This window comes from Vipera ursinii (genome assembly GCF_947247035.1).
Source record: "Vipera ursinii genome assembly, chromosome: Z".
Classification (NCBI taxonomy): domain Eukaryota; kingdom Metazoa; phylum Chordata; class Lepidosauria; order Squamata; family Viperidae; genus Vipera; species Vipera ursinii.
Window position 1 is genome coordinate 123,518,040 of NC_139517.1, and position 24,826 is coordinate 123,542,865.

At 41.2% G+C, this 24,826-nt stretch overlaps 1 protein-coding gene across 1 annotated transcript in view; it reads right to left on the reverse strand.

Annotated features, from left to right (window-relative positions):
• Window positions 1–24,826, reverse strand: part of LOC310648908 (sodium channel protein type 5 subunit alpha-like) — a gene marked incomplete at its 3' end in the record, with an annotated part of 422,981 nt that overhangs the window by 186,685 nt on the left and 211,470 nt on the right. Inside the window, 5 exon segments of the mRNA XM_083377037.1 lie at window positions 2,088–2,444; window positions 6,214–6,387; window positions 9,166–9,404; window positions 13,210–13,342; window positions 23,168–23,548. Of these exon segments, the coding sequence (XP_083233163.1) occupies window positions 2,088–2,444; window positions 6,214–6,387; window positions 9,166–9,404; window positions 13,210–13,342; window positions 23,168–23,548 (1,284 nt within the window).

Genomic DNA, 24,826 nt, shown 5'->3' on the forward strand with positions numbered 1-24,826 from the left:
TAACAGGAAATGTAGGGGGTCGTCTTATACGCCCAGTCGTCTTATACGCCAGAAAATACGGTAATTTAACAACTGCAGTGATTCACTTAACAACTGTGGCGAGGAAGGTCACAAAATTGAGCAAAATTCTCTTGACAATTGTTTCACTTGGCAACAGAGATTTTGGGCTCAATTGAGAACTACCTATAGTTCTGTACCTGCATAAGTCCAATGCTTCTTTTTCCCCACATTTCTTATGACTTAATAGGCTCCTTGTTTGCATTTCTTGGATTTTACTCTAGGTGATGTTTGTTGAAATATTTGTTTTTCTGGCAAACTATAACATAAAGAAAAATATTTGTAGCTCAGGGCTGAGATGAGAGGGTACTTTCTGATCATGGTTATTTTCCTGTAGATGTTTCATTACTCATGATGTTACCTAGTCTGGGTGGTGAAACATTTGCAAGAAAACAACCAAGCTCAGAGAGCACCAAGGACCCCTCAATCTCTTAACATACCAGAGATGGTTCCAATTGCAGAGGCAAAGTTGATGTAAACTTTGATGATCTGTTACTCTCCAGACACGGGTAAGTAAAACCACTTGGTCATACAGACATACAAATATACTGTGATCAATTGAGGCACAATGTGTTCTAAATAGTAATGTGACTTTTGGAAGAGGCCTCATCATCTACCCTACACTAACTGCTCCCATTTTAGATTTGGCTTAAGGTAAAGGTAAAGGTAAAGGTTCCCCCGCACATGCATGCTAGTTGTTTCCGACTCTAGGGGCCGGTTCCATTTCGAAAGCCGAAGAGCCAGCGCTTGTCCGAGGACATCTCCGTGGTCATGTGGCCGGCATGACTAGACGACAAAGGCACACGGAACGCTGTTACCTTCCCACCGTAGTGGTCCCTATTTTTCTACTTGCATTTTTACGTGCTTTCGAACTGCTAGGTTGGCAGAAGCTGGTACAAGTAACAGGCGCTCACTCTGTTACGCGGCACTCGGGATTCGACCCGCCAAACTGCCAACCTTCTGATCGACAAGCTCAGCATCCTAACCCACTGAGCCACCGCGTCCCTGGCCTACTGGCAGGTTAATAACCTCAGAACACACTGAAGTAAAATATCTGCCCCAGACACTTAACACATTGTGCTATGTTTCAAAAGCAGAAATATGAGTGCAACATACAGCTGTAACATCAATTATAAGACAAGACAATAGATACATTTGTACTATCTGAATCCAGGATGAGATGGCTGTTAAAATTATTCCCCAAGAGCATATGTCATATACTGACAAGGCTTTCCCTCAGTTCACCTGTTGACGTAATCTCCGTCCTTACTTTTCCTACTGGAAGTAAGTTTCCTAGAACAGGACAAGGATTGTGAGGGAGAATCTTCAGGACTGGCAACCATCAAGGATACATTTATTCTATTTTTTTTCTCATTCACAATCATTCTGGAAAGATTTTATGTTTGCAATACCTACAAATCTTTGTAACTGACTGAAGAAGTAGTTATGCAATGCACAGAAGATTGCTGATTGCTGAAGAAACTATGTCCCATCTTTTAGCCACAAAATTCTTAGAGTAATTCTTGTACAGATAATCCTCGACTTACAACCATTCGTTTAGTGACCGGTTGAAGTTCCAACAGCGCCGACAAAAGCACTTTTGAAATGACTGTTTTCAACGCTTATGACTACTGCAGCATTCCCATGGTCACAGGTTCAAAATTTGGATGCTTGGCAACTGGCTCATATTTATGACGGTTGCAGCGTCCCAATGTCACGTGTTCACCTTTTGTGACCTTTTGAGAAGCAAAAGTCAATGGGTGAACCAGATTCATTTAACAACCATGTGACCAACTTAAAAACTTTATTTAACAACAATGGCAAGAAAGGCCAGAAAATGGGAGGCAACTCACTTATGACTTGCTAGCAAATGGGATTCAACTCACAAATGTCTTGCTTAGCAACAGAAATGTTGGGCCCTATTGTAGTTGTAGATCGAGGACTACCTGTAGCCAACCCCTGGAAACTAGAAGCTGTAGTAAAGATGTGGAATGTACCCCACCCACCCCAAAATGTTTTGCAGTACTTACCACCAGGTTTCCAATCACCATGACCAGCAGAAACACCAGGAGACACAGTGGCTGACCAACGACTTTCATGCAGTCCCACATAGTTTCAATCCATTCTCCACAAAGGATGCGGAAGATGATGAGGAAAGAATGAAAAAAGTCCTTCATATGCCAGCGTGGTAGCATTCCGTTGCTGCTGATTCTGCTGACATTCTTGTAGTACAAGTCTCCAAAGAGCTGCATCCCGACCACCGCAAAAATGAAGACAATGATGGCTAAAACAAGGGTAAGATTTCCCAATGCTCCCACTGAGTTTCCAATTATTTTAATGAGCGTATTTAATGTTGGCCAAGATTTTGCAAGCTTGAAGACCCTTAGCTGTAAGGGGAAAAGAAAGCATAAAAACATAACTAAGTCTTAGAGAAGAACAAGGAGCACTGAATGATATTAATAGACGACGGGTGGGTGGGTGGGTGGAATATACAAGTAGTTGCAACTGTTCATTTAGTGACCATTCAAAGTTACAACAGCCCTTAAAAAAAGTGACTTATGACCATTTTTCACACAAGGGTTGCAGCATTCCCCATGGTCACATGATCAAAATTCAGACTCTTGGCAACCGGCTCATATTTACGATAGTAGCAATGTCCCTGGGTCACCTGATCCCCTTTTGCAACCTTCTCACAAATAAAGTCAATGGGTAAACCAGGTTCACTTAACAACCATGTTATTAACTTAATAACTGAAGCGGTTCATGTAGCAACTATGACAAGGAAGGTTGTAAAATGGGGCTAAAGTCACTTAAGAACTGTCTCACTTCGCAACAGAAATTCTGGGCCCAATTTTGGTTTTAACTTGAGGACCCCCTGTAAAGAAGATGAAGAGCTAGTGCGGATTAAAAACAAGCGTAAGAGTTCTGTTGCTCTGTCCTTCATCCTCTGTTTTAGTTCAGGTATAACCCTTAGTAGGTGGAAAAGAAACAAACAGCATCCCAAATCTGCGTGTGGCAGGCATAATTTTCACACCTATCTCTCACATCTTTGGGACAACCCTCACACCTGTCTCAATTAGCGGTGCTTTGAATGAACCCTCTTATCTTCATCGAGTGGAAAGTCATATCCTATCTCCAGAAGCTTTAGTAAAAGGCAAGCAATGGGAGAGGGGGAGATTTGCAGGTAGTTTGAGGGTCTATAGGAGATATGACGATGAAGTTACAACCTGAACAGGAATGAGTGGACAGGCGTTTGGCTCATTTGGACCAAGGTTCAAAAGTGAAGTGCTAACATTAGTTGGTAATATCTAGATAATCTTGTCTCTTCTCAAAAAGTTTAAATAGAGTCAGACTTGGCTAGTGCTTGAAAGAGAGAGACTGCAAAAAAAGGTCTTTAGCTCTTCAGAGTGGAAAGTCGACAAAAAAAAATGTTGAAAAAAGGCAATAGCAAACCACTACTCTACTATTGCCAAGAAATCTGCAGAAATATCTATGAAGCCACTGAAAGATTAACAAAATCTCAGGAAAACTTTATTTACTGCTTCTATATCATACCTATTTTGGGGGCTTGCAGTGTTTTCAAAGAGCAAACATTCTGATTTTGCCTACTCCCCAGAAATAAGCATTCCAATCTAATGGAGCTGTAAAGATTGGACTGAGGGCATGATGCAACCTATGGGCCACAGCTTGCTTACTCTACCCACAAGTGCCAATGTGGGCATGAACTAAATCCTTTGGATAACCTAGTTCTAAGCATTTATACAGTAGAAGATTACTATAACACACTATACGTGGGGCTATCTTAAGGCTTTGTCTGAATACCATAGGTGATGCATATAGCAACTACACTGAAGTGTGCTGAAGCAAACATGAATGAAGCCAGGTTCAAAGGTTGCATTTCTGGCGTACAACAATTTGTTCAATTCAAAGTTATGGAAATGCTGAACAAATGATACTTATAACAGGTTCTGATAGTTCTGGCTATCTCTCTTATCCCCACACTTAGTGCCTAGCTCACGCTTGCAACATCACATTGAGCTACAGTCATGTGACTGCAAGTTCCAACATTTTCTGCTGGCTTTCCACAAACAAAGTCAATGGGGAAGCCAGCAGGAAGTTGTAGTCAAATCAGATCCTAGTTTAAGGACCTGCAGGGCTTCACTTAACAAAAACAACTAGGGCTGCTAGATTTGCTGTTACTAAGTGACATAGCCACATGACATTAGGCTTTACAGACATGTCTCTTAGTGATGCTAACAACAATCCCATTATAAACCAAGGCCTTTGTATCTAAAGAATGCCAAAGCTTGGGACTAGGATACCTAGTCCTCTCTTAAAGGTTGGGTAATGACAAAGATCATCAGATAAGGTGGTCCTGCATTTATTAGGACTAAAAGACTGATTTCTTGATGTTCTTTATAGATCAACCTTCTCTACCTTGGCACTTGCGCCTTGGATAATTGGTACTGCTCTCAGTACATTGCTTTGAGGTGATTAACATGAAAATGGATATAAAACTAAAGGTAAAGGTTTTACCTGTCCAACTGTAGGGGGCAGTGTTCATCTCTGTTTCTTAGCCGAAGAAGCCAGTATTGTCCAAAAATTCTTCCCTGGTCAAGTGACCAACATGGCTATATGCCAAGGTGCATGGAACACTGTTATCTTCCCACCAGAGTGGTACCTATTTATTTACTCCCATTTACATGCTTTAAAAGTGCTAGGTGGGCAGGAGCTGAGGCAGCTAGTGGGAGTTCTTTCCACCAGGCAGTGCTCGGGTCTTGAACCTAGCCCAGGGGTAGGCAACTTTGGCTGTTTTATGACTCGTGGACTTCAACTCCCAGAATTCCTGAGCCAGCATGGCTCAGCTTGGAAACCTCTCCCTTTCCCCTCAGCTTGGCTGGCTCAGGAATTCTGGGAGTTGAAGTCTACGAGTCATAAAAGAGCCAAGGTTGCCTACCCCTGACCTAGGCTGTCTGACAAGCTCAGTGTCTTTAACCGCTGAGCCATTGCGCCCTCTGATATAAAACTATTTTAAATAAATTAGTATTTGCGATGCAAATTGTTTTGAAAAGAGCACAACGAGTTCAGCCATAATTATCATATGTCAAACTGTCTACATCAACATGGTACCCTGGAGATGAGTTGTAGCTTTAAGGCCCTTTGAGATACCAGGGCAAGTTGAGTCAACAGTTTGCTTTCACTGCGCTTTGTAATCTTATCCTCATTTGCACACCTGCTGCTAACCAGTTGTGTTCATAGCATTTAGGAGCCGCTATAGTACAATTACATCAGTATAGTCGTCCACTGTATGAATATGGATGAAATGGAGAACATGGGTAAGGACTTAGAAGATGCCAAATACAAGAAAGGAGATAAAGTGCAGATAGTCCTGAACTTATAACCATTCATTTAGTTTTTTTTTAATTTTAATTCCATTTGTATCCCGCCCTTCTCCGAAGACTCAGGGCGGCTTACAAGCTTAGCAGTAGCCTTCATTCTATGTATATGCCTGCTTATTAGGGCTTTCACACACACACCCCAAGCGGCATTATTACAAAGTCAGCTTAATTGCCCCCAACAATCTGGGTCCTCATTTTACCTACCTCGGAAGGGTGGAAGGCTGAGTCAACCTTGAGCCTAGTGGGATGCGAACCTGCACTAATTGCAGGCAGCTGGTGTTACTTAAAGAGGCATTAGCCCATTAGTGATCATCTGATGTTACAATGGTATAGAAAAAAAATGACTTATGCTCATTTCTCACAGTTTGCAGCAGCATCACGGTCGCCTGATCCAAATTCAGATGCTTGGCAACTGGCTCATATTTATGAAGGTTGCGATGTCCCGGGGTCATGTGATCACTTTTTGTAACCTTCTGACAAGCCAGATTCACTTAACAACCATGTTACTAACCTAACTAACCTGCAGTGATTCACTTGAGAACTGGCAAGAAAGATAGTAAAATGGGGCAAAACTCACTCAACAATAGCCTTGCTTACCAGCAGAAATTTGGGGCTCAACTGTGGTCGTAAGTGGAGGACTACCTTTACTACCCCGTATGCAATTTTATTTTATTATTTTATTTTAATCCTGCTAAAATGATTGCAAAGGCTTTGCATTTTATGTCTTAGAGAAAGAGAGAAAGGTAAAATATTTTACCAGTCTGAAGGAGCGTAACACAGAAACATTTCCCATGCTGGAAAGGCTTAGTTCCATCAAACTTAGCGTGACAATTATACTGTCAAAAATATTCCAGCCTTGCTGAAAATAATAATATGGATCCAATGCTATAACCTTAAACACCATCTCAGCCGTAAAAATACCAGTGAAGATCTGCAAAAAGAAACAGGATATTCAGCGTAAGCAGGATTGCCTTGTTATGTATGGGTGGTTTCCCAGATTAATGAGGATACAGTTTATGTTGCATTTGGGGAAGGCACCACTGCCATCCTCTATACCACAGGATTTTTTAAATAACCTAAAGACGGCCATATATTTGGCTCAGAAATAATTTATCCCTTATTTTTCCACCACAATCGCTCAATCGTTTTATTTTTGGAGCACTCAGCCTTCCTTGAGCATGTATTCCATTGCCCTTTATTTCTCATCCAAATACCTACCCTGAAATCTTAATATCTCATTAATTTATCATTACCTGCACAAAAATCCCTTATGCTGATACTATACTTATAATATTGGGTCCAATTCCAGTCACGACAATAGAGAAAAGATGCTGAGACCATAGATGGAAAGTGTGCAGAGAGGAGCAACAAAGTTGATCAGGGGTGTGGAAGCTAAATTGTATGGTGGCCAGTTGAGAGAAATAGGAACATTTCGCCTAATGAAGAGAAGGGTTAAAGGGAACATGATATCTGTCTTCTAGTACTTGAGGGATTAACTTATACTCCAAAGCAGTTGAGGGTAGGACAAGAAGCAATGGGTGAAAGCTTGCTCAAGAGAGAACCGTAAGGAGAAATTTCCTGACGGTGAGAGCAATCAAGCAATGGAATAGCTTTCCTCCTGGAATCGTGAGTGCTCCATGGCTAGAGGTCTTCAAAAATAGAGTGGAAAACATTTGATGGAGATGGTATAAGGTGTCCTGCCTTGAGAGCAGAGTTGGACTAGAAGATCTTCAAGGTCCCTTCCAGCCCTGTGATTCTATGTTCTATATATAACCACCGATGTCTGCTAGGGGTTATGTAAAAAGAGTGATCCTGTTTCACATAAACCGCATAAATTCCTGCATTTGGTAACATCTCAGCAATTTTGGAAATACAACTATCAATAGAAGACAATATTTGTAATGCAGAGTTGAACTATGGGATCCTTGGTGCTCTCTGAGCTTGGCTGTTTTCTTGCAGATGTTTCATTATCCAACAATTATCCAGCTACCGGTAGACTGATGTTATCTCGATGAGTAATGAAACGTCTTCAAGAAAACAATCAAACAATCGAGCTCAGAGAGAGCATCAAGGAACCTAAACTCACAACTATTATTTACAGTTAATGCCCTTCAAAGTTATATAAGTGGTGAAAAACCTGTCATTTAATCAAACTGCAAAAAGTATTCCATAGTTTTGACCCCACCTCATTACGTGAGGTCTCAAGGGACGATAGGCATTTGCAAACCACGGGGCACACTTTTTTAACCCTTAAGTTAGGTCACAATTTTGCAACTTTGGCTGTTCATCATCTGTGAAGGACAGTAAGAAGGTTTAATAGGAAGTAATCAGCTGTTATTAGCTTATATAGCTAAAGCGCCATCTCTTTGTGGCAACATCTTTTTGTTTATTTTCCTTTTTAGGAGCTACATGGGTCAGGATGGTGATGTGCTAACATTACATGAAGTGCAGAATTTTGCCTCAGTTTCCCCCCTTTTTTTTCTTCCTAAAACTAATTGCATCTTGCCCATAGTAATACTACTAGCATAAAAAACAATAGCATGGTCTTAATGGTTTTAAACGCTTTTATTCTTTTTTTAATAACTTTTGTGGAACTTTTAAAAATTATTTTGTACTTTTTTTTTTTTTGGATTTTCAACCTTGTTACCTGCCCAGAGTCACAGGAGGACTAGAGGCTAAAACATATGAAGAACAGTTGAAGGAACTGGGTATGACTAGTCTAATAAAGAGAGGACCTAGGTGTGACATGATAGCAGTGTTTCAATATTTGAGGGGTTGCAACAAAGAAGAGGGATTCAACCTGTTCTCCAAAGAACTGAAAGCAGGACAATTTTTTTTATTTTTTTTTATTTTAATTCCATTTATATCCCGCCCTTCTCCGAAGACTCAGGGCGGCTTACAAACTTAGCAGTAGCCTTCATTCTATGTATATGCCTGCTTATTAGGGCTTTCATACACACACCCAAGCGGCATTGTTACAAAGTCAGCTTAATTGCCCCCAACAATCTGGGTCCTCATTTTACCTACCTCAGAAGGATGGAAGGCTGAGTCAACCTTGAGCCTGGTGGGACTCGAACCTGCGCTAATTGCAGGCAGCTGGTGTTACTTAAGGAGGCATTAGCCCACTGCTCCACAAGAAGCAATGGATGGAAACTAACCAAAGAGAGGAGCAACCTAGAACTAAGGAGAGATTTCCTGGTAGGGGGAACAAAAAATCAGTGGAATGGTTTGCCTTCAGAAGTTGTGGGTGCGTCATCACTGGAGATTTTTAAGAAGTGATTGGACAGCCATTTGCCCAGAATGATAAAGGGCCTCCTGATTGAGTAGGAGGTTGAAGACCTTCAAGGTCCCCTCCAACTCTATTATTCTGGGTGAGGTGAGCAGCCATATACATTTAACAATAAATAAAAATAAGCAAATTGATAAATCTATGCCTTGTGAACAGAGATGACAATAATAAGACACACCCAAGCCATATGACTGACCATTGTTAAATATAGGCAACTGGGTTACATAGGCTCTTGATCTGCTCCATCATGTCATTTCATTTATCTTCCTGTTGGAATGAATTATTCACTTCCTAACCAGATGCGCTGAGATAGTAATTCCCAGAGCATGATTAAAAATAATTCTGGGAGACGTGGCTCAAGCATACCTGAAGACTATCAGTTGGAGGAAGGAAGCAAGACATGAAGCACGACCTACGTACCAGATTCCCAACGTTGAGCACTTCCTCAAATTCTTTCGTCATCTTGTAGTGATCCATGGCCATGAAGAGTGTGTTCATCACAATGCAAAGGGTGATTGTGAGGTCGCTGAAAGGATCCATAATGATGAACTTGACTTTCTCCTTGATCAAGAGCCACATTGGGCAGCAATCCCATATGAGAAATTTTACTGCAAACTGATTCCAGCAAGGAGGACATTTTTGTTGAGATTCCTCAAGCTCTAAGTAAGAAGGAACAGAGCATGTGGTGGGGTAAGTGGCAGTAGTTGGATGCAGGAAAGGAAATAAAGGCATTTACTGCAGTCTTCAGTAGATTTTATTTATTCATTTACATTCATATATTTCAACCTATTCAGGATCAGATGCTTTTAGCATCCAATTGGTATTTTGGTATCCAGTAATACAGTAACTGTTGCCCTAGGGAAAAATTGAATGCTGATATTTCTTACCTGTATGAGCAAAAAAAAAATTCTTAAAATATTGCATTTACATTTACGTTTACATCCATTTGTTTAGCAACCATTACAAATTAAGGTGGTGCTAAAAAATGGGCATACAACTGATCCCTGTAATTTCAGCAATTGCAGTCACATGATTGTTATTTGCAACATTCTTGCCAGCTTCCCCAAAGCAAAGTCAATGGGGAAGCCACCAGGAAAACTCACAATTTGCTATAGTAAATCACTCCCACCAGCAATACCCCCCCCAATCCTCTCCAGCCTTCTTTGACACACATATAGTGGGCTAGGCCTTCCTAGCACCCTCCCTGCCCCAGAAGTCATATGCTCCTTATTTGGGATTCCTGCCATTTGTGTCAGGTGCAGAACATCAGGACCATAACTTGCAGTTCAGAAGATCTGTTGCTCAAGCTTATACCCAAGTATCAAGTCAATTAAAGTTCAGTAGTAAATTGGCACCAGGTAAGGATCAACACTGAACTATGGTGCTGGAGAAGACTCCTGCGAGTCCCTTGGACTGCAAGGTGATCAAACCAGTCAGTCCTAGAGGAGATCAACCCTGACTGCTTTTTAGAAGGCCAGATCCTGGAGTTGAAACTCAAATACTTTGGCCACCTAATGAGAAGGAAGGACTCACTGGAGAAGAGCCTAATGCTGGGAAAGATTGAGGGCAAGAGAAGAAGGGGACGACAGAGAATGAGGTGGCTGGATGGAGTCACTGAAGCAGGAGGCGTGAGCTTAAATGGACTCCAGAAGATGGTAGAGGACAGGAAAGCCTGGAGGAACGTTGACCATAGGGTCGCAATGGGTCGGACATGACTTCGCAGCTAACAACAACCACAAAGGATCAATACAATTCAAGAGGGGTTGTGGTAACATTTTTGGTAACATTACAACTGTAGACAGACTAATCACTTAACCCTGCCCCCCCCCCAAGTTCTGCCTGCTCTTCTGCAATTTGCTTCTTATGCAGCTTGAGATTAGGATGGCAACAAGAACTAAACTAAACCATGTAGTCACGTGACTCTGCACTTTATAAACACACGACTTAGTGACAGCAATCCTGGTCCCAACTGTTGTTGTTAACCTAAGGATTAGCTGTACCTTTGTCTTTTTGAGTAGAAATATTACATTTTTAATTTCTCGAGATGACTTACATGTTCATATGAATATATGCCGAAGTTGTATTTGCTCTTTTTACTTAATTATCTTGCATTTGAAAAAAAGAATTGGATGCGTTTCTTTCATTTAAAAAAGCAATAAAATTTCAAAAGAGTTAGGATATGTTTTCAAGAATGTGATAATTGAAGCCACAATATTCTGAAGGCCTTGTCTTGGTTTAGAAAAAAGAATAAAGATCCGTATGCCTTCAGGCACTGCTAAAATACAACTTCTAATATTGTCTGCTATTGGCTCCATTGGGCAGGACTCCTAAGAGTGGTAATTGGGCATCATCCGGAGGGCTATAATTTCCATAGCCTTGGCACAGAGCCAATCCTAAATGCCTCCGTCTTTTTTGCCCTTACTTCTACCAAATTTACATCTAAGTAGACCGGGTACAAAATTACCCCTGGGAAACTGTGGATGGAAAGGAAGTGCCAATATGCAGTGCAGTATGTGCAAGGTAGTCCTTGATCAAAAGTTTGGAATTTTGAACGTTTTGGGACTGGCATATATTTATGGCAGTTGCAGTGTCTCCGGGTCACGTGGTTGTCTTTTGCAGACTTCTGTGGGAAGCCAGCCCCCCCCCCAGAGAAGGAAATATTAAAAGAGCAGAAAAATATATTTCCTCAAAGGATCTTAAAGAGGCAGAAAAACATGCCCAGTTTTTTTTTCTTAATATCCCCAAGTCTCCCTCCCCCAAGCAGAAACCAGCTCTGTAGAAATGCAGATAAATAACCCAGGAAGGTTGAAGACAAAGACACCTAAAATCTACATAACCCACCCAAACTCTTAAGACAGGACATAATAGGATAAACTCATAAGTGCCAAAGGGACACACTCAGACTCAAGCCAAAGTTCATGCCACAGGAACAACTCCAAACAAAAGGCTCCAGAGGGTATAAAACCCCACTCCCTACATGTGCTCACTCTCTTTTCTTCCAGAGCCATCTTCCTGTCTGGCTCTCCTCTTCAATAAACTACAACCTTCTTTTTAAAACAGTCACCATGTTGTTTATTCCCGGCTTGGACTGGACCCTGATGAAGACTTTTCTTTCAACACTTCCAACAAGCAAAATCAATGGGGAACCAAGACTCATTTAACAACCACATTACTAACTTAACAATTGCAATGATTCAGTTAACCACTGTGGCAAGAAAGGTCATAAACGAAACTGGCTTAAAAACTGTCTTAGCAACAGAGGTTCTGGGATCAATTGTGGTGGTCAGTTGAGCACTACCTGTACTCTTTCCCAGCTGTTGATGACATACATTCGGAAGGGTAAAGCTATCTGGTGTGAAAAGTATCCATAGAATCACGGACAAGGGGAGCATCTAACGGTTGTGTGTCATCACCAAAATAACCTGCAGTATGCCACAACAATGGTATCTATGCACTTTGCAAGGCAATTTCCACACTATAGTAAGTGATTTAAATTCAGACCATATTATGTAACTTACCTACTTCTAAGTCGATATTTGTACAACTGCTCTGTGTAATTCTGAGCTGCTAGGAGTTAACCAAACATTGCTTCTGAATGAAACAATACAAAATCCTATTAAGAGGAGATTGGCAGAATTTCTTTCCCAAAGGTTACATAAAGATCTCTTAGAGCAGCTTTCATTTAGGACACATTCCCCACATCCATCTGATGCGCTGTGACTGCAACCCCCAGAGCTTAAGAAATGCTGCCTAGGAATTCTGGGTGTTGTAGTCCCAATGCATCTGGAAGCTATTAGATTAGAGGAAAGCTGATACATTCAGCAAACAATCCGCAAAGTGGTGCATGACCTGATATTCTATTCTATACAGGTAGTCCTCGATTTACAACCACAAGCGGGACCAGCATTTCCATTATAAGTCATCGTGACCCTAAATCAATTTTATAACCACTTCTATGGCAATCATTAAGAGAACCATTGTGGAGGCTAAATGAATTATAAGGTCATTAAGTGAACCAGCTTCTCCCTAATGGGTGTCCTTTGCCAGAAATCAGCAAGAAAAGTTACAAATCATGACCATGTGACCCTGGGATGCTGCAACCGGTCATAAATGCGAGCCGGCTGCCAAGTTCTTATATTACAATTACACGATAACCTTGGAGAGCGGTGCAATGATTGTAAATGTGAGTACGAATCATAAATTACTTTTTCCAAGGCCGTTGTAATTTTTAATGGTCATTAAACAAGCCGTTGTAAGTCAAGGACTGCCTGTGTCATGATATTCGTGGTATTCTAGTCAAGTGTCTCCAAACCTAGCAACTTTAAAGACTTGGAACCTTAAACTCCCAGAATTCCTTGCTCTGCCACAGTAGCGGGGGAATTCTGGGAGATGTAGTCCACAAGTCTTAAAGTTGTCAGATTTGGAGACGTCTGTTCTAGGTACAGTATCACAGGGAAGTCTTACCTTCCAGGGCACTGGTAATGATGCTGACGGCGCTCACAGCACGTTGCCTATGAAAGTGTTCCTCAGGATGTTCCATTGAAAGACGTTGGGGTGACAGAAGCTGCCTCTTGTTCAGGTCTTCAGAAATGGAGGTCTGGGTCAAGAAACACATCCCATGAATAGTGCATGTAAGCTACACAAAGCATATCTTATGTGCCTGAATAAGATTTTATTTTTTTTTCATTGGTTTGCCTTTATTCCCACATCTACAGTATTTCCAAAGAAGTGAAGTCTCTGGTATGAACGTTTCCTCAAAGCCAAAAGATTATTAGCTAGTTATGACTGAAGTGAAAATGGGCAGCGATCTATAATTGATAAACACACACTAATCTTCCCCCTGGTTGTTGGGTTATATCATTCAGCAGCAGCATAGGGATAAGAGCCAGAACTTCAGCCTGGAGGACACCAGAATCATAGACTGTAGCCCAGAAAGACTAATAACCCTCATTCACTACTCTGTCTCATCTACTTACCACATCCTGCCCAATAGACAAAGAAGGAAAAATCAATGTCCTATCGAAAAGCCAGACCATCCATCTACAGAAGGTAACCTAACCCAACTCAAGAAATACTCCATAAACAAGAAGCTCATGAAGATTTCAATTAAACAATCAAATAATGTGTTTCAAGGATCTTGCTTGTGTCAAAGCTGCAGGAATAGGGATTTGTGACACTTCAGATGTTGTGTGGATCATGTCCTCCAGAATCTCTTGTTATTAACCACGCTTGACAGCATCTAGCGGATTGTAGACAGATTAACTTAACAACAGTGTTTCCGACTAAACGATTTCAGTGATTCATTTAACAATTGTGACAAAAAAACATCATAAAATGGGGCAAAAATCACTTAGCAGCTGTCTTGCTCAGTAACAGAAATGTTTGGCTCAATTTGGTTATAAGTCGAGGACTACCTATATATAGTTATGTTGTCTAATGGACAAATCTAGGTTACCCTCCTACCCACCACCCACCCCCTGAAATCATTAGGAAAGAGTCCAGGCTTGCTAAAGTTAACTCCGTTTTTGTTCTCTTGTGGTGGTTAAGAGTTCCCTGTGGTGCCTTTTGAATATATTCATCTGTCATTTTGGCATGTAGGAGATCTTTGTTTTTCCAAACTCCACTTCTGCTAATGTTTCTAAATGACACATAGATGCTAGCAGGTGTAGTAATTGTAGGAGTGGATCTATGGCAGGCAAGTGCTGTGTTTTGCAGAATAGGAGATATGCCCGATATGTCTAAGATGGCTGAACTGTTTAACACAAATCTACTTTGGAAGACATTTCCTGTGATGAAAAGGCTGCTGGCACAAGGCCACTCAAGCATAAATTATGTGGAAAGGAAGTTGTGTACCAACAGAGTAAAAAAAAAGAATGCACAGCTCCAAAGTTATATAGAAATTTTCCCTTGGCTCATGTTTCATATTGAATTAAAACGATCAGACAACTGTCCATTTTAACAAATTCCAAAGGGTCAAGTATAGAATGCTCTCTACTATGACAAACACATGTTTCTAAATCCAAAAGATCTTTCAGGAAATATGGTTCACCTCTCCTTGGATCCGAGATGGGGTAATAACTAATTTTGTTTGTTTGCACCATGCTTTTGTTTTTTACAAATAACTCATCATGGGGAACATACCTAATACTTCCTCCTCCCCACAACAACAACCCTGCTGGTTGGCCTGCCACAGAATAGAATGGAATAGAGCTGGAAGGGACCTTTGAGGTCATCTAGTCCAACCCCCTGCATATGGCTTGACTCTCTCTTCTTTGTGGCAGACCCTGAGATATTGGAACACTGCTATCATGTCACCCCCTACTCTGTCTTTTCATTAAATATATATATATATATATATATATATATATATATATATATATATATATATATATATATATATTAATAACCCCCCACACTAATTTATAGCATGTTTCTCATTTCTTCTGTTCATTGCCTTGGTGGAGCAGTGGGCTGATGCCTCCTTAAGTAACACCAGCTGCCTGCAATTAGTGCAGGTTCGCATCCCACCAGGCTCAAGGTTGACTCAGCCTTCCATCCTTCTGAGGTAGGTAAAATGAGGACCCAGATTGTTGGGGACAATTATGCTGACTTTGTAATAATGCCGCTTGGAGTGTGTGTGAAAGCCCTAATAAGCAGGCATATCCATAGAATGAAGGCTACTGCTAAGCTTGTAAGCCGCCCTGAGTCTTCGGAGAAGGGCGGGATATAAATGGAATTAAAATAAATAAAAATAAATAAATTGCAGACGGAAAAGGGAGAGAAAAAACTTGTCAGGAAAAATCTCCAACAATAAATCAACTCGCCAATAAAAAAAAATCTTCAATTTGGTTCCCCTCCCCCATTTGTTCTGAAACAAACACCATTGGTAATAAATGGGTATTCTTTTTAGGGTCCATCATTATTTGTGGATGGTATTACTTTTCCGTGGCATCTGCAAAAATAACCACTTACCATTTTATTTTTTTCCAGTATGATCAGAAATCAAAATGGCAACTGCCTTGGTGGAGCAGTGGGCTAACGCCTCCTTAAGTAACACCAGCTGCCTGCAATTAGTGCAGGTTCGAGTCCCACCAGGCTCAAGGTTGACTCAGCCTTCCATCCTTCCGAGGTGGGTAAAATGAGGACCCAGATTGTGGGGGGCAATTAAGCTGACTTTGCAATAATGCCGCTTGGGGTGTGTGTGTGAAAGCCCTAGCAAGCAGGCATATACATAGAATGAAGGCTACTGCTAAGCTTGTAAGCCGCCCTGAGTCTTCGGAGAAGGGCGGGATATAAATGGAATTAAAATTTCCCATCTTTATCACTGCTGGCTCAAAATGAAGCAATGACCAACGTAGGCTAAGGAAACTGGAACAATCACAATAAACTAGCAAAAGCGTTTTTGTTCTTTCTCACACTCGCCAACAACAGAGTTTAAGAGGAAACATTACATTTTGAAATGTATGCAAGTAATAAGATTTATAAAACTGTAATGAACTCATAAAAATCAAAGAGGCTTTCAAAGGTGACTCTCAATGAAATAATGAGAGTTTTTAAAAGATATTGTTAACATCACATAGAATAGGACTGGGGAGATGATAAGGCAGCTGTTGTTGAAAACTTTCCCCATAATTTATGTAAAGGCAATGTGCGATGAATTTATATGTATAATCATTATGCAAAGGCAGAAAAAAGAGCTTACATCAGAAAACTTCATGTTAAAAAGCACCTGTGCTTAATAAATATGGTTTTAAGAAGGCTTGCCATAGATTTATATTAAAAACTATGTATTGTGGGAAATGTTTAATTCAAAACTTTTTGCCAGAGAAAGCTGCAAACAACAATGTAATGCAGATTGTTTTAAAAAAATTATTTACCTTTTTCAAAAAAAAGAAAAGAATTAAAGTGTAAGACACCAGAATACTACTCAATATTAACTTAGAAAAAAGAAATGACCTTGAATTTCAACTAGTTTATCTTCCTATGATTATATTACAATTTTTATAAGTATTGGTAGTACAAGCTATGGTGATCGCCATTGTTATTTGCATTATTATATTAACATATTTTTATTAATATATATATATATGTTTAATGAAAAGACAGAGTATGGGGTGACATGATAGCAGTGTTCCAATATCTCAGGGTCTGCCACAAAGAAGAGGGAGTCAAGCCATACGCAGGGGGTTGGACTAGAAGACCTCCAAGGTCCCTTCCAACTCTGTTATTCTATTCTATTCTATTCTATTCTATTCTATTCTATTCTATTCTATTCTATTCTATTCTATTCTATTCTATTCTATTCTATTCTACTTTTAATTTTTATTAATATTTTAGTTTTATAAAGTTTTAAGCACAAGTGTAAACAATAAAGCTATTGGCTTCATTTTACTGGAAATGGCAATAAAGATTGCCATATTAAGATAAATTCCATTTGAAATATTTTTATTTTTGCTTACATATTTATAGAACAATTGATCCATATGCAATTTGCATCAAAATACTTTGAGCGGGAATGAGGGGTGGGTTTTTTTTTTTGTACCTGTTCTGTACCAGCCTGCTACCGGCCCTGCAGAAAAAGCAGGGACAACCCCTTTACAAATGGCAAGAGGCTGGAATAAAGCCTGCCAAATTTATTAACATAAAACAGACACCAACCATGAAACAGGAGCTATGAAACAGGAACTATCCAAGCGGTTGCCTTCAGCAAACCAGCCCTCCCACACATTCCCCTTTTATACAGTTCAGGGCGTGGCTTCTCTCTGCCTCCTTCCGAGGTGCCCCATTGCCTTCCTCTGTTTACTCCTGCTTGACTGCCTCCTGCGTCGGGCGTCCTTGAACAGGGCCAGCTGTGGGTCATCTTCATCCACGCTGTCAGGCTCACACAGCTGGGTCTCCGTTGTGACCAGGTGGGAGGGGGCTGGCTGAGGGCTCTGCAGAGCCTCAAGGCCATCCTCAGCAAGCTCTTCAACACCCCTCTCCTCCTCCTCTGAGTCGTCCGACCCAACTGCCGAACCCACAGGCTGACCCTGAATCACAACAGTACCTCTTTTTAGACACATAGATTGAGGAAGATCATACAGAGGGCTACCTTTGCCAAAATAGTCTAAGCAGTTCACTTGTTGAGATTCCAACAACACACCAACAATTGTGGATAACCTCTGGTGGAGCCCGGATAGTATCCTGGTTTTTTGGGTTCTCTCAGTGGCTTTCAATACTATTAATTTAAGGCACCAGTTTAGAAAATGAGAGATTGTGTGTTCAATTCTCTTTGGCATGAAAGCCAGTTGGATAATTTTCGGCCGATCACCAGGAGACCTTGAGTTCTAGTCCTGCCTTAGTATGAACTCTTACTGGGTGATGTTGGACGAATCACTATGGAAAACTGAGTTCAAATCCTTCCTTAGGCATCAAAGCTGACTGCATGACTTTTGGCCAATCGCCAGGAGTTTGAGTTCAAGTCCCACCTTAGGCATGAAAGCCTGCTGGAAGACTTTGGGCAAATCACTAGGCGATCATGAGTTCTAGTTCCATTTTATCATGAAAGCTGATTGGGTAAATTTGGGCCAGTCACTCTCTCTAGCCCAACCTATCTCACAGGACATCTTTGTCGTGGGAAAAATAGAGGAGGAAAGTGTACATTCACAGCCTTGAGTTATTTGTAAAAATAATAAAGTCAGGATACAAACAAATAACCAGGCATTCAGAAGGAAACGAGGGGGGTTTCCTTCCTCTGTGGTCAGTTCCAATAGTGGTGTTTGGAGAAGGACCCAGACAAGGGCCCACCTATTGGCAGGAAACAGTGATATGTGAGAATGACTTGGGAGACAGGGCAACAAGATGTAGCCAAGGGAAGACAGGTTAGCCCACAGCAGGAATATTAAATGGACCATATTGTACAGAATTAGAATACAACTATCAGAGAAAGACCTGCTGAGTCAGGGGGAGGAGTCAAGAGGGGAATTAGTTTAGACTTTTTATGTAGGGACAAGAGGACAAGATCTGACCCCGATTGGATGCCATTGAAACTACACTAGTCTGGCCCAGGTACCGAGTGCCATTCTGGGAAGATTCCTGTGAAATAAGCATGAGAAATAAAGTAGCTAATTGAACTCTGAAGTGAGAATCTGGTTCTTTCCGCTGTGATGCTTCAACCACTGCATCTCTGATATGGGATCCAGGGTAGGCATACTCTCTGAAGACAATTTTAATTGAGGAGAAGCCATAATTAGCACCATTTGCATTAGCTATTTTTGTGCAAATTTACACATCATTCAAGAATCAGGGATAATATTCTCAGCAGCTTCCAAAGGATTTAGACCAATATCCATTTTACTAATACTGAGGATTCTCAGCTCCTGCTGATTGAAGTGAAAAGGAAGAACCTTACCCATCTTTGCCTGCAGAAACAACAGCAGTATATGAGTTAAACTGAAGGGTGACTGTACTTGCTATTTAGCTGCTGGTGTTCTCCTGATATGGTCCAGTGAACATTTTAATAAATATACATATTAATAGAAGATTACTCATCAGCTGAACACTCCTTTGTAGGTTGAGTAGAAGACATTGGGCAGTGCTGTAATATCAGCATCTTCTTACCAACTCTGTTTTGATAATGACAATTTATGGTCCACATCTTAGAAGGAAATATTAGCTCAGGTTTTTTTCCTCTGAATTTTTATTTTGGTGTATCCCACTTAGGATTCGTGGACTGTGATGGACTACAAAACCTGTAAATTTCACCCATGCATCGCCAATTGCCAAACATCTGAATTTTGATCATATGACCATGGGGATTCTACAACAGTTGTAAGTATGATAAACAGCCATAAGTTGTGTTTTCGAGTGCTGTTGTAACTTTGTACAGTCATTAAATGAACTGCTCTAACTACCTAAAGCTTGCACAATCCGACATGTTCTGGAGTACATCTGGTCAGTTGGTGATGGCCAACAGATGTCAGAAGTCACTGAGATCACTTCAGGCCTTCAAAAACTTTTTCTTTCAAGTTGGTTCCTTAGTGTATTGGGCGACCTCTTCAAAGACAAAGCTGGATTTTAAGCATCATGAAGATATGATCTGTTGTCTACTCCAGTGATTCTCAACCTCAGCAACTTTAAGCTGTGTGGACCAACTCTCAAAATTCCCCAGCCAGCTGAGTTTGAGAAACATGGCTCCAGTCTGTTCATGTTGCTGCTGGTGGCCTTTCAATTGGCTTAAGACCTATGGTTTTCTTCAAATGAAGTTAAAACTTCCACAAAATCCTAACAGAGAACCAACACTTCACAATTTCAGCAGAACTTCCAAGTAATTACACATCCTCTCCAGGTTATCCCTCTGTAATCATGTATCAGCAATTTCCTCTTTTTGTGAATTATTCCATGATAAAATAATATATAAAATAGGTTTGTGTTGTATTAGAATGCACACCTGTACATTAACTGAGAGTATTTCCATAGAATTAAACAGAATAGAATCACGAGAACATGAAGATAGTTAGCCAGTTGTAATATTAACAAGTGTCACAATTTTGTATTCTCTTTTTCACTCTACTGTTGTGTCTGTTCACGGGTTCTCCCTTCATAATAATATCACTATGATTCAACATTTCTGCCTTCATCCCTGAGGAATATTTAATTCTGCTGCACTAGCAAATCCACACTGAATTATAAGCAGGGATAGTTGAAATGTAAACAACATCCACAAATCAAGCCCAGAGAACAATTTAGGCAGCCAAGATCAGTGAAACATGGAATCAAGCCCTGGAGCTCTGAACATATTACTTATGTATTTATAAAGGTAAAGGTTCCCCCGCACATGCGTGCTAGTCGTTTCCAACTCTAGGGGCCGGTGCTCATCTCCGTTTCAAAGCCGAACAGCCAGCGCTTGTCCGAGGACGTCTCCGTGGTCATGTGGCCGGCATGACTAGACGCCAAAGGCGCACGGAACGCTGTTACCTTCCCACCATAGTGGTCCCTATTTTTCTACTTGCATTTTTACGTGCTTTCGAACTGCTAGGTTGGCAGAAGCTGGGACGAGTAACAGGCGCTCACTCTGCTACGCGGCACTCGGGATTCGACCCGCCAAACTGCTGACCTTCTGATCGACAAGCTCAGCCTCCTAACCCACTGAGCCACCGCGTCCTTTTATGTATTTATATTTAGATTTATATCCCTTTTGTTCAGGAACTCAAGTTTCCTTCCTCCTATTTTTCCCCCCAAAAGAACCCAGAATGAATAGAATAGAGCTGGGACCTTGGAGGTCTTCTAGTCCAACCTCCCACTTAAGCAGGAGAACCTACACCATCTCAGACAGGTGACTGTTCAGTCTCTTCTTAAAAATCTCCAGTGATGGAGCACCCACAATTTCTGGTGGCAAGCTGTTCCGCTGGTTCATTGTCCTCACTCTCAGGAAGTTTCTCCTTAATTCTCTTCTTGATCAGAAACCCCACTCCCTACTATCACTGATGATGTTACTAGTTTGATGAAACGTCTGCAAGAAAACAAGGAAGCTCAGAGAACACCAAGGACCCTTCATGTCAACCATGAGCTACAGATATTCTCCTTTATTGTTACCCAGAAAGTTATGTTGGGCTGACATACTGTCACGTCACCCTCTGAGGCGCTGTCCTTGAGGGTGGACTAAAACTTGGGTCAATCCAACACTTTCGCCCCTAGGCTATACACTGTCTTTCTTCAGTCTGAAGAAGAGTTAAATCAAAGCAACATTTACTAAAGGTGAGACAGCCAACCCAGTGGCAGCAACAACTTAGACCTCTATTTATGAGCACAACTGAGCCCAAAATTTCTACTGCTAAGCAAGACAATTGTTTCACACCATTTTGTGATCTATTTTGTCACTGTTCTTAAGCCAGTCATTGCAATTGTTAAGTGAATCATGTGATTGTTAAGCAAATCTTGGCTTCCCCAATTGACTTTGCGTGGCAGGAGCCAGCTGGAAAGGTTACCAATGGTGATCACATGACCTCACGATAGTGCCATATAGGAGCCGTGACCAGGGGGGCTTTTGCCCAGGTTCGCCTGGTGCGCCACTTGCGACCCTATCTGGACCGAGATGCCCTACGCACAGTCACTCATGCGCTCGTGACCTCCCGTCTAGACTACTGCAACGCTCTCTACATGGGGCTGCCCTTGAGGACCACTCGGAGGCTTCAGCTGGTGCAGAATGCGGCCGTGCGAGTCGTGATGGGGGTCTCCCGATACTCCCATGTAACACCTCTACTCCGCGAGCTGCATTGGCTTCCGGTTGCCCTCCGGGTGAGATTCAAGGTGCTGGTGATGACCTATAAAGCCCTACATGTCTTGGGTCCGGGATATCTGAGGGAACACCTGCTGCCGGCATCAAGTTCCCTTCGTCCAGTGCGCTCCCACAGGGAGGGTCTTCTCAGGGTGCCGCCGGTAAGAGATTGCCGGCGGACGACACCCAGGGATAGGGCCTTCTCAGTGGGGGTGCCTGCCCTTTGGAATCAGCTGCCAGCGGAGCTGAGGACTGCCCCCGACCTCCGTTCATTCCGCCAGGGCCTGAAGACCTGGCTCTTCAAGCTCTCTGGCCCAGGCTGAGGATTAATCTTATTTTAACTGGGGTTTTATTTATACAGGGACAAATATAATTTTTAAACTTGTTTTTAACTTTTGTATCTTGGTTTTAATTACCCAGTAAACCGCCCTGAGTCCTTCGGGAAAGGGCGGTATATAAATGTAATAAAATAAATAAATAAATAAATAAATAAATAAATAAATAAATAAATAAATAAATAAATAAATAAATAAATACATGCCAGTTGCCAAGTGTCTGAATTTTGACCATATAACCATGGGGATGCTTAATTGTCCTAAGTGTGAAAACCAGTCAAAAGTATTTTTCCCCCTATCCTTTTGTAACTCTGAATCATCACTAAATGAACTGTTGTAATTTGAGGACTACCTTTACTGGAGAACAAATGAATGCAACAACTTCTTATGTTTTGACTGCTGATTCCTAAGGATGACAAGGGGTAAGCACTTTTAGCAGTTTCTGACCTCTGAATCATCATCTTAAGCCAAATCTTAATAATGATTAAGGATCTAGATTGCAACATCAGGACCTGACATCTGCATATAACATCTGGAGAGAAAACGGATAGAATTCTTAATCCCGATCCCCAGTAACTACCAGAAGTATTTCTTCAATAAACTCATAATCTATCAAGCCTAGCTCAGCCCACCAGCCATGGGCTATATATATATAAATATCTTCACCAAGGCTCTGTAAATATTCTATTTTTACCACATGTCTTCTTTTGTTGGTCTGTCTGTCTGTCAAGCTTCTGTAAGTCACAGTCTATGGTTCATTTGGCAGGCTACATGAGCTTGGCAGCTGACAAAGGCAATCCAAAGGACAAGGCAACAATAAAGGTAGACCCACCGTGTCAGCTGTTCCATATTTATCTGCAATGACTGGTGGCAACAACACATCAGTTGGAGTGGTTGGATCCAAGCTTTCTCCACCGCCAATCAGCGACACCACTCCGTTGCAGTCCACCGAGCTGTTCCTTTTGCTGTTACATGTGTAGATCGGAGAGCTATAAATCCCTTGACTCTGTGCACTTAGCCGTCTCCCGTTCCTCAGAATTAGCAGTGAGCCACGATGGATTTCACTGTCTCCGACCGTGCTAATATCATCATCAGCAAACTCTGCCTCTGAACCCATTTCCCTGCTGCGTAGACGGAAACTGAAAACGCTTCCATGGCTGGTCTTACGTTTCACTGAATTTTCCAAAGAGCCTGAAGTAAAACCCAGGAGAGTCTTGAAGGATTCAGAGAAAGTGGAAAAGGCCAGTGAGCGGGAAGGAGAAGGGAGGGAGAGGGATAGAAAGGAATCAATTTAATAATGCATTTATTGGATGCTAAGAAGGTGTCAGGTTCCATCAAATAGCAAATCTCTCCATGTACGTTTATGAGACATTATTTTGGGAGAATGATCAGAGACAGATGGGGTGAGATTTCCTCTGCTCTGCACAATTTGCCTGTCACTACATTGGCACCTGTAAGACCACCTGCTCATTCTCTTGGGCTAGATTGCACCTACTTGGCTTCCAGCCGCAATCCCTACCTAAGTTCATTTTATTAACACAATTTCCCATTGCTGTACCAAGCCTTTAGAAAATAATTCGAAGCCAAAGCCCAGCCCAATTCTCCTTTAGTAATGCCAATATCAAGATGGATTCCTTAATAAATCACATTCTTCATGAGATGAGATATTGGGAAACTGTCAGCAAGGCTGGAAGGAGGAGTCAAGAGAGGACCTAGTTTGGAATCATTGCGGAGTTGCAAGCGGCCTAAACCTGATCTCCTCCAAGCTCCACGAAGCTTATCTGGTCATTCCCAAGGGAAAGCAAGTGGTTTGGGGAGATTCTTAGAAGAAAATTACTGAGTTAGGCTATTATGCTATTCACAAGCAGCTCTGGTTCTTTGCACAAATGGCTCTGGTTGCTTGTACCTGATACTAGCTCTCTTAGGCCCATGGCATTAGATTATTCCTATTTTTTCCAAATCAAGAAATGTTAACCAATAAACTGTGCATACAAAGCCATGGGATCTCTCAGAATCAGAGTAATATCTGGAACAAATTAACAGCTGATGAATAATAAAAACTTCTGTAACATAGGCATGTAGAAACACAAAGAGAAAGACAATACAAATATAAATAAGTAGATACAAAGATCCCACCAGCAGTATATTTTTCCACATTTACAGAAACGTGCTATTTAAAATATTCTCATGGCCATAACAGCAAAGTAAATTTTGCCATGATCTAAAGCAACGATGAGAGTAGAAATAAAAACATAATAGAATAGGGGCACTGAAAGAAAAGTTTTCAGTTGCCAATCAGAGAAAAGTCATTTCCATAAAACAATAATCAAATTGATTAATCTTCTCCTGACAATTAAACAGATTTTGCTCAGATTTTGGCCCAGCCTTCTCACAAAAGTTTTAAGTGCTTTGATGCTTGTATGTAAGTGGATGACAAATACATACACACAAAATGAAAAAAACAACAACAACTCATCTGCTGAAGTAATAC